General features: G+C 45.1%; 2 protein-coding genes across 14 annotated transcripts in view; one reads left to right on the top strand and one right to left on the bottom strand.

Annotated features, from left to right (window-relative positions):
- LOC132646543 (collagen alpha-2(I) chain-like) overlaps nucleotides 1–4981 on the bottom strand; it is a 44637-nt gene extending 39656 nt beyond the window's left edge. Inside the window, exon 1 of the mRNA XM_060365090.1 lies at nucleotides 3515–4981. Within this exon, the coding sequence (XP_060221073.1) occupies nucleotides 3515–4981 (1467 nt within the window). The remainder of the gene's footprint in view (nucleotides 1–3514) is intronic.
- Nucleotides 3525–16756, top strand: part of Ralgps2 (Ral GEF with PH domain and SH3 binding motif 2) — a 123793-nt gene continuing 110561 nt past the window's right edge. For 3 of the 13 annotated variants that reach the window (XM_060364501.1, XM_060364497.1, XM_060364507.1), the window contains exons 1-2: nucleotides 3965–4096; nucleotides 5012–5101. The gene's annotated coding sequence lies outside the window, so the exon portion shown is untranslated. Of the gene's footprint in view, nucleotides 3658–3691; nucleotides 3711–3964; nucleotides 4097–4686; nucleotides 4832–5011; nucleotides 5102–16756 lie in introns of those variants that run through there. The other 10 variants (XM_060364504.1, XM_060364500.1, XM_060364503.1 and 7 more) reach the window with 8 other exon arrangements.

Genomic DNA, 16756 nt, shown 5'->3' with positions numbered 1-16756 from the left:
TGGACAAAGAGCCTTTTTTTCCATTAAATCTGAAAAGTTATACTTAAATTTCTCATAAGGAAACTTGAACATAATTCACTTGTGTAGAAAAGCTATCAGATAAATGCAATTATCTGAACTTAGAGGAAGACATGAAAACAGACAAAAGGACTTTCAGTTAAATAAGAGGCCTCAAAGTTAAGAGCTTTTAGCATTTGTGTTTTGTTTAAAATAGCGTTTATTTGGTTTCCCAGGCTACTCTAATATGCTGGAAGGCAATTCAGAGGTAGGTGTGTCCTGAGCAAGACAGGACAGCAGGAAACTCAGTTCTCAGTGCCAGATCTGTGAGACCCAGGAACACAGTAGCCGAGACTGTCGATCGAGTGGTTATGAGCATAAGTATTGTAAGCCCCCCGAGGACATCCTGTATCACAGCCTCATGTTACTGCTGGTAACATGAAAAAGTTTGGCTACATTCTTCTGTTTTCTTGTGGTACGGAGGATTAAGCCTTGAAAACACTAGGCAGGCACTATACTTCTTTCTTTTTTTAATTTTTATTTTCTCGTATTAACTACAGTTTATTCACTTTGTATCCCAGATGTAGCCCCCTTCTTCAGTCCCTCCCAATCCCATCCTCCCTCCCTCATCTCTGGCACTATACTTCTGAGCTACAAGCTCTACTGTATTTTATTAGCTTAAAGCAAAATGGTAGTGAAACTTCAAAGAAAAAAATCAACGAAAATGGTTTAAACTGTTTCTAGAACCTCAAGATGGAAATATAATTTATCTAGAATAACTGATTATAACCAACCCCTCAACGACTCCTTTAATAACTATGTCAGACAAATGAGGAATTGCTGGAACTGTCTTTAATACAGAAAACATTTTAAACATACAAAAATTTATTTACACCTAAACTTGGCCCCACCTCCCCGGGAATTCCAGGGAAAAAGAAATCATCTTGAAGTGAATACACCCCTGCTGATTCATGCTGGGGCACAGAACTGCTCCTGTGAGGAACAGCGTGGTTGTAAATGACTTGATAAGGCATTCGGATCCGAATACTCTGGATCATTTTTGTCCTGAGTATCCGGAAACAACGGCACATCTTTCTACACTGTGAGTCTAGCGGGTTCTCCTCAAACTGTGAATCTCTTTTCTGTGCAACACCTGGCCTCTGAAGTCCTTTCTCACTTCTGTCCCCTCGCAGGGAATTCTGGATATCCTGCTTTGCCTACATTTTAGATCAGAACACTGGAAACAGCTGACAGGTTTCTTTAAGGTGCCCGTCTGGTTTGGTTTTGACAATAAGATGAATTGTGTGTTGATCTGCTTTGTGCTGCAGTGGTGTCTTGCCTTGGAAGAGCTCATTCTCTATCTAAATGGGTCCCTTGGCTTACCCTTTGGAAGTAATGCATAGTAATAAAATTGTTACACAATAGTGACTCCCCCGAAATGACTTTTAAGCATATTGAATTCTTATTGATTTCTATTTTATATAATAGCATTTGTTGTATCCATTAGCTTTATTTTTTTTTTTTTTTTTGTTTTTTGTTTTTGTTCTAAGACTGCATATTTCCTCTCTTTTGGCAAAAGCAAATGGATCTCATAAAGCAACTTACAGAACTATAAAAAAATAGTGCTCTGGTAAAGAAAATTTGTTGCAAGTAGTCAGTGCTTTATTTGCATATAAATGCATGGGAAACAGACTTTGATAAATAACTCACAGTTTATAAACATCGACAAGAATTCAAAGGATAAGCTTTTTCTATCTCTTTGGCTCCTGGAAGCTAGGCCCTTACTCTGTAACCCAGGCTGGCCTGGACTAGAACACAGTCCTCCCACTCTAGCCCCCTGAGACCTGGGAATACAGACCCCACATCACACCCAGCTTTCTTTCTCGTTTCGTGTGTGCTTAGGTAGGCACAGAGGGCAGCTTCCATCTTCTACCTGGTTGAGGCAGGGTCTCTCTTGTCTCTGCTCACAAGTTGCACAGTTGTACATTTCAGGGCATCTGGCCCAAGAGCTTCCAGCCAAAAGACCGCTGTTTTCAACTCCCATTTTTTGGCATATCTGGCTTTTTACTTCCATCCATGGGCTGAGCTCGAACTCACGTCCTCAGGCTGGAGGGTTAGTGACTTTGCCTCTTAGGTCATCTTCCCGGCTTCTCCTGCCTTTTTTTTTTTATATATATATATAATATAGATTCATACACAAATTCTCAACTTTATCAAGTTCAGAAAATGTTGAACTCTTAAGGTTAACAAAATTATGATTTTGCTGTCAACACAAGCAACACATTTGGAGTGATTATTCTAAATTCTGACATTCTGTAGGCTTGGGAATCTACTGTCCATATCAATGAACTCATGGGCCTTTTCTCTTCAAAGTCCGAGCTAAAATGTCATTGCTTTTACAGCAAACTGTGAAAATTATTGGCAGATGGAGGGACACGGGCTCATTTGTTTTTATGAAGCCCTAATTCAAATTTAAAGTAACTGCAAGACATTTATACCAAATAAAATTCCCCGATGTTTCTTATTTTTCCTACTTTAAAAGCTGTTAATAACTTGGGATAATGGTATGTTATAAATAAAGCTTTATGTATTATTGTTGGCACGTAGCCAGCCACCTTTTCCTTAATCTCTTACTAACTTGGAAAAAAAAAAGATCAAACATTTGCTCAACGACTGAAAGGCTATTTCCCCCTCCAACTGTTAAGTTTGCCTGTTGTTTCTTTGGGACTTGAGGCATAGATCATTTAGGAAAACTCCTAATGCAGTTGAACCTTTTTGCCAAATATCTCTACTCTCTTTCTTTAGTCTATTCTCAGTTGAAATTTTCTGGTTTTTTTGTTTTTTTTCCCCCTTCTTTTTGGCTTCTGTATTTCTATCAGTGACTCCATCACTATTGGAGAGACTTTCAAAGTAAAATGGAGTGACATCCAGCACTGGGCTTTCTTGCTTTTTCTTGCTTCGTTTCTAACTCACAGCTACTTTTGCTTGGGGGTGATTTAACCGAGGCGATGACAGAGCATTCTACCTTCTCCAACGAGTTAAGACTGACAGACAAAAGGCAGTCAAAGGGGACAGCGGTTAGCTCTTTCCTTCTGCATAGAAGAGCAATCTGTTCTGTTTCAGTTATTATAAGAAGGAATTTTGGTCCCTTCACGCTAGGTGCTGCTAATAAGATTGTCTCCCCTCCCCATTCTACTGCACATTGTCTAGACAAGGTCTGCATCTGTTCCCAATGACCTAATGATACACCGACGTGGCTCACTGAAAACCTTCCACTAAGTCACACTGAATCAAATGCTGCTAATTTTAAGTAGGCCACCTAGGTGCACCCCGCGAAACAACACCCTTCCACTTGCAGGAAAAAAAAATTCCACCTTTCGGAATCACGTTCCCGCAGTGTCGTGAAAACACCGTCCACCTGGAATGCCTCAGCCTGGGGCTGGGGAATGTCAGATCTCTGTTATTTGCTCCTCTAAACCGAGGGCCGTCACCCCGCTCCACACCTCCAGAGGCCTACCCAGCACTTCCGGCACGTTAATGGGCGAGCGCACCGACTCCATCCTTTGCGATCCCAGGGCTGTGCGTGGGGAGACTCTCCTCCTTCGCGGCCCCTTCCCTCGTTCCGCCACGACTCCCGGGGACGCACACCGCGCGGGCCGGGTATGTGATCCGAGCGCCAAGCCCCTCCACACTTTTGTTCTCCGCCCTGCAAGGTGAGCGGCGGCCGCAGGCGCCAACGAGCCCCCGCGCGCGGGCGGCCGCGGGGCCCCCACCTGCCCGTCCCGGGGCGCGCGCCGAGGCCGCCGGTAGGGGCGGCGGTTGGAGCCGGGCGTCCGCAGCCCGACGTCCGCAGGGCGCGCCGAGCCCCCGGCGACCCGGCGCTCCCGGCCGCGCGAGCGCGCTCGGTTAGTGCGCGCGCCGCTCCGCCCCGCCCGCCCGCCCGGCGCGCGCCCCCCTGCGCGGCCGGGGTGGATCCGGCGCACTGCCCTCCCCCCGAGCGCCGGCGGCGGGCGCTGAATGAGAGACGCCGACTGCTCGGCCGGGCGAGCGCTGCCTCGGAGCCGCGGGCGACGCGGAGGCGACGGCCCCGGCGGCCCAGGTTCGGCGTGGCGGGGCGGCCGTGCGGGCAATGGCGGCGGCCGCGCTGCGCGGCGCGGGAAGAGGGAGGGAGGGACGGACGGGAGGGGGAAGGCGGGCTGCGGGTCGCTCGCGGTCCCGCGGCGGCGGAGGCCCCGGCGTCGCCGCAGCAGCCTGCCAGGTGAGCCGGGGCCGGGCCCCCGCCGCGCCGGCCACACCCCCTCCGGGGCCCGGCGCCTGCACCCCCGCAGCGAGCCGGGGCGGCTGACCTGTTGCGGGGCCGAACGGGTGAGCGGTGCCGCCGAGGCCGCGCGCCCACCCGGAGGGGGCCCTCCTGCAGCGCCGCGCCGCGCCATCCGCCCGCGGCGTCCGGGATGCCTTTGCAGCGTGGGCTCCGGCGGGCTCGGAAGGTGATGGGGAGCCGGCCTGGAGGGGAGCCGGGACCCGTGCGCCGCCGCGGCTCCCCGCCCCCCTTGAAGCGCTTTTCCTGCCGCCGTGTGCGGTGGAGACGCAGGCGGGTTTCAGGGTGCGTGGGCGTGTTTGGGAAGACGCTGCGAGCTGATAGGAGGCACCTCGGTACGAGTGCTAATTTGTTTGAGCTGGGAGGGGTGAGGGAGGGGAAGAAGGGGCCCCGCGGTGGCTGTGGAGGAGGGGCGCCCGCAGCCCGACGCCTCTCTGCGGAGAGCACTCCTCCGGAGCATCCAGTGCCTATTGTTTGGGGTCGGGGGAAGAAAACACGGGCGGCCTTCCTCCGTAGGTGCTCTGCATTTTCCTCCCTCTCCCCAAGTAGCTGTAGAGCGTTGTTTGTGTGCCGGTGTTTGTGTATAGGCTGACTTTGGTGGTGTTTGATGTTTACCATCCGGTGGACCCGAGGTCGCGCGGCTTTGAAGATGACGACCATTAGCATTTTGAGTAACTTTTCGTTTCTTGCATGCAGGAGTGCCGCAGTGCCACAGTTCATAACTTGCAAACTGTAAAGCCTGTCTCACCCAGATATGATTGCTCGGGCTGTAGCATCACAAATATAGTAAGTGTAACGCTGTTACTGTTGTAGTGGGGGTTTATCAGCAAACTGTGTTATTTTAATAATAATAACCTCTAGTGAACGTGTGTAGTCATGAAGCTTTGAAATGTGGAAAATTACTTGTCTTAGCTGCATATATACGTTAAGTGTATTTATTAGAGTTCCCTTGAATGATTTAAGTGTAGTTTTTTTAAGTTTTGAATCCTGGCGTAGTAATTTTAAAATAGTAAGAACTGTCTTCCTCTCCTCTCCTTTATGTCTCCCCTTGCACTGGTATCAGGAATTTGACTTTTTCCAGAAATACTGTTCTGTTTGTCTTTTTACACCACACTGCAGAAGTTGAAATATTTGCGTGTGTGTCAAGATCACAGTATACTTTTCTGACATTACAGTATCTGAAACTACAATTTAGAAGTTAACTGTGAACCAGATGTGCTTGAGTAATGCAGTTTGTGTGCTTTTAGATACGAGAGTATCTTTTTTAGTTTATTATGACCTTACGCTTACAGTTGGGACAGCGGTTGCCTGCAGGAAAAGGTGGCTTTGTTGGAAAAATTAATTTGATTGCAACTGGAAAGCTTGTTTTGTTTTGTTTGGAGACATGGTCTCACTGTGTAGCACTGGCTGCTCTGGAATTCATTATGTAGACCAGGCTGGCTTTGAATTTATGAGATCTGCCTGCCTCTGCCTAGGAGTGCTGGGATTAAAGGGATTTAAGCTTTTGTCCAGAGGCTAGATTATTCTACACACATTGAGTACCTGCTTACTGCTGTAGTCTTGATAGATGTGGAGGGGGGTGCAGAATAAAGCCAGATGTGTGCCCTGATGGAGATAAAATGCTAAGTGAGCAGGCCTACTACTAAAGTTGAAGAAGTAAAAATGCATGATGCCTTTTGAGTTAGGATATTGCTTACATTTTTCCTTCTTAGAGTAATGGACAAAAGCTTCAGGACCGTTGTCTTGAACTATGCTTCCATTTATATACATTGGGTATCTGGTTTCCAAACATACTCAAAATATATCTGGAGTCAGAGGGTGTTGTGGTTTATATGTGGCTAAACAATTGTACTTGTGGTTTATAAACTTAAATGAAACGTTTGCTGATACCTTCTCTGGGTATCTGTCTGTGAGAGTCTTTAAGAAAAGGAAAACACTGCCCTCCCTGCGCTGAAACAGTACTCTGTCACTCTGTTGTAAAAGGAAAGTCTTACTGGAAGTGAAAAACCTGATGAGAAGTCATAATTTTATGCTGTGATTAGTAATCAATGTGATATACATTGGTGTAGATCTTTGTAGATTTCAGAGCTTTAAAAGTATTCATGAGTATGTTGTTGCTTCCTCCTTGGACTGTCGATAAGTGACCTTTACCCTCTGTTGGCATAATTCTCACCATTTCAGAGTGGGAAGCCAGTTGTCAAAAAGCATGCAGTGACCCGGACGCAGACCCTAGCTCTTACTAGGCCGTGATGTTCCGCAGCCAAAGTGTGGAGGTCTGAGAATTGCACACCTAAGCATTTAGTGTGTGCCTGGTCTCCAGAAGCTTCCAAGAAGCTTTGAAGTCCCAGCCTATTAATTGAAATTGACCCTGTTGACTCTAAAAGTCCTGCTTTCATTTGGTATGAAAAATGAACACATGCAAACTTTTGAGAATAAAATACATTAAAATGGATTCTGGTTTTTGAACATGAGGTTTTTGTTGTCTAATCTTCACTTGTGAAAAAGTTAGTTCTGTCTGCATTTTGCTCTTTTTAATAGTTACTTAGTGTTCAGTGAAAACATAATTCAGATAGCTTGAAATTACTTGAGTGTTGGTAGGTCCCTTGGAAAAGAGAGAGAGTTTATTGCATTACTCTATAATTACTTCCTTAAGTGTGGTTTAAATTCCCATTAGTTCCTTTTTAGTGAGAGAATGGAGATTGGATATGATAAAATTTCAGTATTTTTTAATTAATCTTTACTCTTTAGTTTTCATGCTTCATAGTTTTATTTTCTTTGGTTCCCAAGTGTTATTTAAGAACTCGTTCTGAATATTCCAAATGGGTTTTAATCATCAACCTCCTCCTCCCTTCTTCCTTCCCCTTTCCTCCCCACCTCCTTTCTTAGAGAAGTACCTGACACACAATGTTCAGTTATTGGTCAGAGATTATGGACGGAGAGGAAAAGGAATTGATGTTAAATGATATGACCACTTCATTCTTTTTTTAAAGTTACAACTTTAATGCAGCTGTACATGGAAAAAAGTTAAACTGCAAGACTTTGCATAAACCCTTTTGTCCCCTCCCTCATCTCTTCCAGACTTGCCTCCTTGGTCCTGCTCACACAACTTCAGTTTTTGACAGCATTAGTTGTTTCTTCTGATACTTCGTCTTTTTTTTCTTTCTTCTGGCATGAGTACGTGGTTCTGCAGTTTTGCTTGTCAACTTTAGTGTTTTTTGTTTTGTTTTTTTTTTTTTACAATGGCTTTACTTTAGGGTACCTTTGCTACCTTGAACTTCTCTATTGTCTTATGATTGTGATGTCATACTTTTGATTACACGTTCATTGGTTACATTATCATGGTTCTGTAAATATATTTAACAGTCGAACTGTGCGGTATACTATGATTGGGTTTATTGGCATTAGATTCTTTTGTATTTTTTCCTTACTTTCTTATTTGTCTTTTTTTTCTCTCTATAGTTTATCCAAATCTACAAGCACATAGGGTGATAGATATTCAAACTTTTTAAAAGTTAGGAAAGTTCCTCCTGAGGCCACTGCTTTTGCTCAGATGTGCAGTGTGTTCTGCACAGCTGGAGTCTGTGGCTTCCCATCATTGTGCTTCTCACGGTGTCGTGGTTGACTGTGTTGGGGCCTGTGCTGGCTGGATTCAGGTCTTCCTCTTTTCTCAGTTTATTTTCTCATTTGGGAGAGTTGCACCTTTTGTTGATGTAAAGGTGGCTCACACTTAACAATTCCAGCTCTTGAAAGCCAAGGCAGGAGGATTGCTGGGAGTTCCAGGCTGGTCTGGGCCAAAGTGTGAGACTGTTTCATAACAAACACAATATGTACGACAAGGTGAACTTTCTGAATTGTTTATGTTGCTGAAGATACTTTGTTCTACCTTGATCGCTGTCTGGGCTAGGTTCTGAATGAAGATGACAATTTTTTCTTGCAGTAGAAGGGACCACTGTGAGATAGAAGGCGTTGCTGTATGGTTTCCTGCCTCCAAGCACAGCTGTTGAAAGGTCTGTGCCGTTCAGAGTTTTCTTCCTTTATGCATGTGACATGGCCTTGAGATTTTTTTCCTTGTCATCAGGATGTCTGATGTAACCTTGGTATTTTATGTGTCTTTGAGTCTTCATTTCTTATGCATGGGACTTCCCAGGTCACGCAGCCAGTATGCTTTAAAGAGCTGGGTGGAAAGCAGTGAAGGTAGAGAGCCATATAGTCTTTGTACACTAAGACCCAGTTTGCTCTTTGGAAGAGTGTGGAAGCAGCTGCAGCTGGCTTGGAGGTGGCATGCAGGTGGCAGGCCTTGTAGTTTCCAAAGCCTTGATCCAGCTTTGCATTTGCTTCAACGGTAGCACTTGCTACTATAGAAATGGGAGAGAAGACAGAATGTGGAGAGACTTGATGGTGACAGCTTCAAGTCTCACCTGAGTGTTTCAGCTGAGAGTAAGGAGGAACGGGAGAGCGTGTAGCAGGTTTGAGAAGAAAATAAATGAGGACATCAGAGTGATGGAGGACTAGGGCAGGAATGGTGGTGTGGTTGCAGGCTCACCTGAAGAGATCGTTTCCACATTTTCTAAGTTCCTTGTGCATGTGTGTGGATGTCTTTGCTCCAGGCTTCTCCCTCGTTTAAGGAAGTATCTGTTGGCTACTGGCTACACCAGGGTAGCTGTCCTGCTTTTAGGGATCCTCTTGTCTCTGCTCCCATCCTGCCTTGGAGCTTTGTGATTACAGATGTGCACTGCTCTGTCCAGCTTTAGGTGGGTTCTGAGGATTCGAACTTGGATCTTGTGCTGCAAGGTTTTACCCACTGAGCCATCTTCACAGCTCCATGAATTTGTGTTCAGAACTTTAATAGCAATGCTCCTAAAATTTCATAAAGATACCTTACTGTTGATTTCTATATGTAAGGTAAACGATCCCTGCTCCCCTGCTCCCCCAGATCTTGCTGTGTAGTCCTGGGTGACTCGGAACTTTCTCTGTAGGGCAGGCCAACTTCAAACTTCTGACAGTCTTCCTGCTTTTTGAATACTGGGGTTACAGGAGTGGTCCATCACGCCTGTGAGCTTATGTTTTTTTTTTTTAAGTCTTTGATAACAAAGATTGAGAAACACTTTGTAGTGTCAGTGTTGGTATTTGAAGGCTCTAAAAGCTAAGTAAGTGTTGATCTCATCAAGTCTTTCTGTATGGTTGCAGGTAATCATAGGTGTTTTCTTGATCAATGATAAGATGTGTTGTGTGTGCTGCTTTCTGTTGAGTTCTCTTTTATGTCCTTGACCGTAGCCTCCACTTAATTATGACAAACTCCTCCCATTTGCAAACCCCTGCTTGTTTGATTTGCCAGTGTCTTAGAGTTTGTTTTTGTAATCTTCATTTATAGGATTTATATGTATGCATTTTGGTTTTCTTTGGAGTTCTGCTAAGTTCATAAAACTGCACTGTAAAGCATTCTCTTTCCTTCCTGTCTCTGAGATAGTTCCCTATAGGTTATGTACTCCTCACAGAATGTGAAAGGTGAAGAGGAAGGTTCTAGGACTGAGAGTGTGTCCTAGTGATGGGGACTTAAATGTATCCCACATGTGCATGGACCTGGGTGTATTCGCCCTCATCCCCACTTAAAAATTCTAGAGGAAAATGTGCCTACATGACTTCCGTAGGTGGAAGAGTTTTTTGTTTTGGTGTTTGTTTTTTTGTTTTGTTTTGTTTTGTTTTGTTTTGTTTTAGTAGAGCACAAAAAGTACTAGCCAGAAGAGTAAAGATTGATCGTGTGTATAGTCATCAGGTAATAGTATTAAGAGAACAGAAGGGCAGGTGACAAATTAGAAATGTGTATGCAGCACTTACCTTTGCCGTAGGGCTTTTACGGAGTGTATTTTAAAGACACAACAATCTGAATAGGTATTTACAAAATGAAATGGCCTAATGGCCAAGACAGCACAGTACTTGTCTGTCAAGTTCAGAAAGTGCAGTTTAAAATGACAATGCAGTGCTGTCCCCCCCCCCCCCCAAGGCATTAAGGAAAGTGCTTGAAGCACAGTGTTGACCAGCGTGGAGAAGGTTCGACTTGGGAGAGTCTCCTCAGTAGCGTCTGCCACTCTGCTTGTGTGTTCTTGGGTCTGACAGTAACCTGTCAGCTGCTGGAGTCCTTTCACTCTCTGCAGAAAGGAATCATGAGTAGGTGCGAAACTCTATTAGCGTTGGACACACTGTGAGTGCCTAAGGCCTCGGAGTCAGGGGCAGACCCAGGGGCAGACCCAGGGGCAGACCCAGGGGCCTTACGACTCCAGTATGTGAGAAGTGAGTGCCCCTTACTCCAGGCTCTAACCACAAGCAGCCAGATCTTTGGCTGCAAGCAGTTGCAAGCAGCCCCAGTGGTTACTGCCTAAAGTTGTAGCTCCTGTCTAAGCTTCTGGTTATGCTTTGGGCATTGGGCCCACAGTTCCTACAGTAGCTGGTGTTAACAGCTCTTGGTCCTGCCTAGGGTGTCAGGACCCTTAGCCTTTAAGATGTGGAAGATCCCTGGACTGTAGCAGCTATGTGCCCCATAGCTTCTTGTCTTTGCTGTGCTCCTTGGTGCCCCCCCCCCCCCCATTGCACTCCTCTGTTGTTTCTGGCTGTTGTGCCACCTCTGCTGCCTTGGCTGCTGCACTCGCTGCTCTGCTGCATTTTTTGCTGAGTCCTCTTCATGTGACCAGTTCACCACGCTGAAAGAGTGATAAAGATCAAAAGTAGCGAGGGAAGCCCATTGAGAAGCCTTTTGTGGGCCTAATGCTGCATTGCCAAGGCTCTCATGGTTGACTCCAGTGAGCAGTAGCCTAATTCTAGCCAGAGGAGTGTTTGACAAGGGTGTTTCCACCAGTCATGGCAGAGTCTTCACGCTGTCACAGGCCTTCTGTTAGAAGTGCTTCCCCTTGTGAAAATGGCTGCTAGGGTTCACTGGGGCTTGCAGGGCAGTGTTGACTAAATGGTGCTTTAGAGGCCCAGAACTGTGCTTGGACAGCAACTGTTCCTGTAGGGTAGCCTCCAAGGCAAGCCTAGAGTGCATAAAGTGGCTGGGTTGCTTCTAGGGCAGTTCCAAAGGGTGCTGCCAAAGGGGCTGTTGGGCTGGTTAGTCTTCTGCTTCAGGCAGCCAAGCACCAGGGAAGGCTCTGACAATGGTCAGTCCTGCCCTGTCTGAGCTTATGTAACAAATAAACATCCAGGGGTGCTTACAGCAAGGCTCTGCCGCTGGCTTGAGTAGAACTTTAATAGCAGTCACAGGTACAGGCTTAGCCAAATACAAGTTGGGTTGTTTTGTCTGTCTTAGATACAATAGAAAACAGCCAAATTGCATGTCCATTAGTACAGCAAACTATGTGTACATTAGAAGAAAACATTATGTATCATATCCTTGGAATAAGTGAAAGGTTCTTAGATATGGCGCTAAATGACACCCAAAAAGTGTCTGCCATTGAAGCTACAAAACATCTGGGTTTCACAACAGTAGAGAAGAGTGAGGACCTCGCCTCCCCAAACCAGGTGTTCTCTAGTATTTAATTTGTGTTTAAAAATTGGAATGATTTAACTTTCCTTAAAGAAAGAAGAATATTAGCTTTAAGCTTAATTTCTTTATTTTCTTCTGCTTTTTATGCTTTTCAACCTTGAATTCACTCTCCAGTTCTAGTAGCCTTCTGATGCAGTGTTCAGGGCTTTAGATGGTTTGTTTAAACTTGCTTTGGACTTGATATCCTCTTGCCTCTGCAAGGGCTGAGATTATGGATGTGCATTACCTGGCCCTGAATTTTTATTCATTCACTCATTCACTTATTCATTCATTCACTCAGTTTACATCTCAGTCGTAGCCCCTTCCCTCCCCTATTCCTCAGAGAAAGGAAGCACTCCCTGCCCCCACCAACCAGAGCACATCTGGCTGCATCAGGACTGAGTGCATCCTCTACTCCTGCGGCCAGGAGGCGGTCCCTTCAGGGGGAAGTGCTTGAAAAGCAGGTAACAGAGTCCATGTCATAGACAGCCTGTTGTTCCCCTTGCTAGGAGACTCACATGAACCCTGAGCTGCTCATCGGCTACATCTTTGTAGGGGCCCTAGGTCTGCTCCATGCATGGTCCTTGGTTGGTGCTTCAGTCTGCATGAGCCCTCCCTGGGCCCTGGTTAGTTGACTTTGTTGACCTCTTGTGAAGCTCCTGTCCCTTTCCTTCTATTGGCCCTGTGTTTTGCATGAAAATTAGTATCTTAATTGTACGTATTTGTTGAGATCAGTTGATGTCAGTCTTGCCTATATTACACACCAATCAAATGGAGCCGTTTACATTTTCCCCTTTGGACCTCCAGTAATGACCAGACGTGTAGGGGGACTTAGTGTATGTATGGGTTTACAGTTCTTTTGTTTGTTTCTTGCTTTCGTTTTTGTTTTTCGAGACAGGGTTTCTCTGTGTAGCCTTCACTGTCCTGGACCCACTTTGTAGACCAGGCTGGCCTTGAACTCACAGAAATCTGTCTGCTTTTGCCTCCCTGAGTGCTGGGATCACAGGCTTGTGCCACAGAGCCCGGCTTTACATTTTTTTTTAATTTCATTTATCTACTTCTGTCTGTCGTGTATATGTGTGTATGTGAGCATGTGTGTGGAAGTCAGAAGACACTGCTGTGGAGTTACTGCGCTGGCAGTGAAATTAAGGCTGCTGAGGTAGCTCAACAAGTATACTTTTGCTACATAAGACTGGCAACCTGAGTTCAACCTAAACTGCTTAGAATGTGTCGAAAGAAAGATGTCTCCTATGAATACATTAGACAGTCTTCCTAACAGACATGCTTTTTAAAAACATTGACAAAAAGTAGCATTGCTAAGTTTTTCTTTCTGTTGCTACTAACCAGCTCAGCTAGTTATGTAGCAGAAAAAAAAGCATAGTTTTTTATTGCTAGTAAAAGAGCCAGAAGGTGGAGGCCAGAACTCATTTGCCAAAGCCTTGTTTTGTCGTTTTCTTTTTTCTTTTTGGATCTGGAACTCAAACTCATGGTCTTAAACGTGTTAGACAAGTACTCTGCCAACTGAACTACATCCTTAACCATGCCATGGGTTTGTAAAGATTGCTCTGTGTGGGTTTGACCTTAAGGGAATTCACAAGACTATTGAAAACTTCTTCTGCTGAACTTGGTTTTCCAACCAGTGTACATAACTGTGAATTGGCCATAGTATTGAAGTCTAATGTGGCCCAACAGATAAGCTGTGGGAATGAAAATTTCATGTAATTAGAATGAGAAATGATAGTTGACAGAAGGTGTTTCCTTGTGTTATTCTCTTGATATAGCATAGAAACTCAGTAGAAAGATGTCTGATTCCTGTTTTGCAGGGTGTCCTCTGACATTCACACACTGATCTGTGCGCTACACATACACACAAGTACAAATGAATGATGGCTATATAAAATGTAGTTTTAAAATATTGAAAAAGTAGTGGCTGTACCCCTGATCCATGTTGTAAATATGTGATGCTGCTGTAAATTACACGATCTCCTCAGTAACAACCAAATGTGTATTTATAGCTGCTTAGTTACTCCAGCTAAACAGATTAGAAAGACTGCAGGTTGGTTGAGCTCCAGATTAGCAGTGGTTTATCTGACTCAGTGTCCCAGACTCACTGATCATAATTCTGGCCTGCACATAGTTCCCTTGAAGGAAATCTGCTTTTTTCACAGTACACTGTAGACCTCCATAGCTATGTTTTATGCCATTTAAAACTATATTGCAACAGATGGTTCAGCAGTGGACATTTGACTCGGGAGCCTCTGAAATGGCCGAAGTGATGTAACAATGCGGGGTTATTTGGTTAGGAAAAGTACATGGAGTTAATTTGCTGTTAGGCTAAGTGAGCTGAGGCTGGAAGGCTGCATTACACTAGAGTCCTGTTTAAAAAACAAGCAAATAAACAAACAGTTTAAAGAAGTGGAAAGTAATTCTAACCAGAAGCTGTGAGTTAGTACATTTAAAGGAATTGAGGAAGGCCTTGGATAACCAGAAAAGAATTGGGCATTTTTGCCTAGACAAGCACAAGTTACATACTCTGAGAGACACGGTTACAGAACATGAGGTGAAGTGTTATGGTCTTCTGTTACTCTTCTTTACTGTAACAAATCCTGTCTGTCTTTCTGTTGTGATAAAACACTGACCAGCAGCAACCTGAGAAGGAAAGGGCTTATTTCAGTTAACACTTCCAGGCAACAGTCCCTCACCAGGGAAGTCAGGGCAGGAACTCAAGGCAGGAACTGATACAAGGCCGTGGAGGAGTGCTGCTTATTGGCTTGCTCCTCTGGCTTACACAGCTTGTTTTTTTATACACCCCAGAACTACCTGCCAGGGTTGACACCACCCTCAATGGTCTAGCTCTCCCCCATCAATCACTAATTAGGAAAACGCACTACAAACTTTCATACAGGCTTATCTTACAATGGAGTCATACCTCAGTTGAGAGTCTCTCTTCTCAAAATGACTGGCTTGGGTCAAGTCATAAAACTAGCTGATACAACTACTGTTCTTGAGACCATTTCAGTTTCCTACCATCCCCTCAAAGATTGGTATCAGAGTTTCAGCTTTAAAGTTCCGGCTCTGTGCTTTAACAGTTATATCAAGTGTATAAAGTCTTGTGAGTGACAAGGTCTCACTGTAGCTGCGGCTGACCTCGAACTCATTGTGTAGCACAAGCTTCAAATTCAAGCAGTCCTCCTGCCTCAGCTTTTCAAGTGCTGAAAAGTGGCAGGCATGAGCCAGTCACTAGTCTAGGCTCAGGGTATTCAACTTCTGTCTCATTTCACACCTGCAAAATGAGCATCCTCACAATACTTTGCATCACAGAGGTGATGTGAGGGTTGAAAATGTTACATGCAAGCTTTTACAATAATGCTACACACAAAACAATGTCCAATAAAGTAATGTGTGTTGAGCTAGTTAGATTGCCTTTTTTTCCCCTCCTTTTTTTTTGTGAGCAACTAAAAGATTCTCAACTTGAATTACCTTGAGTCACTTATTTCGCTCTGAGGCCACAGCTGGGTTGCTACAATACCTAGGATACAGGACATAAAAACATAGTTTACAGTGTGACCACCTGTACTTGCTACTTCCTGAGCACTGAATAGATGCGTGGTGGTGGTCTGTGTTCTTTTGGGGGGTTAATTATATTACAATTTATTTAGTACTTTTTAAAATTTTATTTTTAATTGATTATTTGGGGATCTCACATCATGCACCCTGATTGCACTCACCTCCTAGTCTTCCCATGTCTGCCCTCTCTCCTCCATAAGCTCTGCCAAAAAGGAAAAAGCAAGTCCACCCTATGTTGTCTGCATACTCACTGGAGGATGGTCAGGTTCCTAGTGGCTGGCCACCCCAGGGAGAATGAGTCTTTTTCTGCTTGAGTTTGAGCCTGAAACCATCAACTGAGGAAAGAGAGCTTTGTGGTGGCTGGGGAGGGACATAGTCAGTTCTCCTCCACCAGTATTAACACGGCTTCAGATGTTACAGACAGACTGTGGACATTTGTGTGGGCTTTGGTCACAGACACTACTGACCCAGTCATGGCCCTTGACAGTTGCATGGGCCATAGACCTCAACATGGCCTCAGGTGGGTGCACCTGCCTCTCACATCAGGATGGCCCCCCCAAGGCAGCAAAACCTGAGGACATCACCAAGTCATCAGCCAGTAGCCTGGTGGGCCTTCAAGGAGGTCCAATCCAGAAAGGGAACCTTTTCCATCTCAGGCCTCCTTCATTGCCCAGAACCAGAGGGTTCCACTGCCTGGAGGCAGTTTTGGGGTCTAAGTCTGTGTCTGCATAAGCTCCAGGCTGGTGCGCCCCACCCCACCAACTGTAGGTGGCGGTGACAGCATGTCCACCAGCCCCCTCTCTTGCCTGTCACCACCACCATGTCTCCAGTTCTGCCTCTCGCCCTGGCACACGGACCACTCGCTCAGTTTTTCTGCCTTTCCCACCTCACCGTCACATACGTGTTTACTGTGGTAGCGTCAGCCTCTCCAGCCTCGCAGACCAGCATGACACTCCGGTGTCTTATGCCTGCCCTGGTGGTCTAAGTGTTTTATTGGAATTAACTCATGGGGTCTTCATGGTAACTTAGTGAAGCACTGTAGCATTATTGGAGAAATTGAGGCAGAGGATGAGGGATTAACTTGCTCAAAGTTATATGGCATGTAAATGGCGCTGTGGTAAGTTAGTGTTAAAAATTTAAAAAGTGCGTGGTCTTTTGTTACATGAATGAAAAGACATAATGGAGAACGAGAGAGGTTAAGAGTCTAAGGATTTGTGTCTAGGATGTATAAAGAACTCTGAAACTCACAGGACCAGTCAACAACCTGATTTTCAAAAAACATGCAAAAAGCTTGATAGACACATCAAAGAAGACAAATTACATATATAAAGAGATGTACATTCCTTGTATTGAAATATTGT

This window comes from Meriones unguiculatus, chromosome 11, assembly GCF_030254825.1.
Source record: "Meriones unguiculatus strain TT.TT164.6M chromosome 11, Bangor_MerUng_6.1, whole genome shotgun sequence".
Taxonomy (NCBI): Eukaryota; Metazoa; Chordata; class Mammalia; order Rodentia; family Muridae; genus Meriones; species Meriones unguiculatus.
Note: the sequence above shows the minus strand (reverse complement) of the source record. Positions and strands in the feature narration are given on the sequence as shown.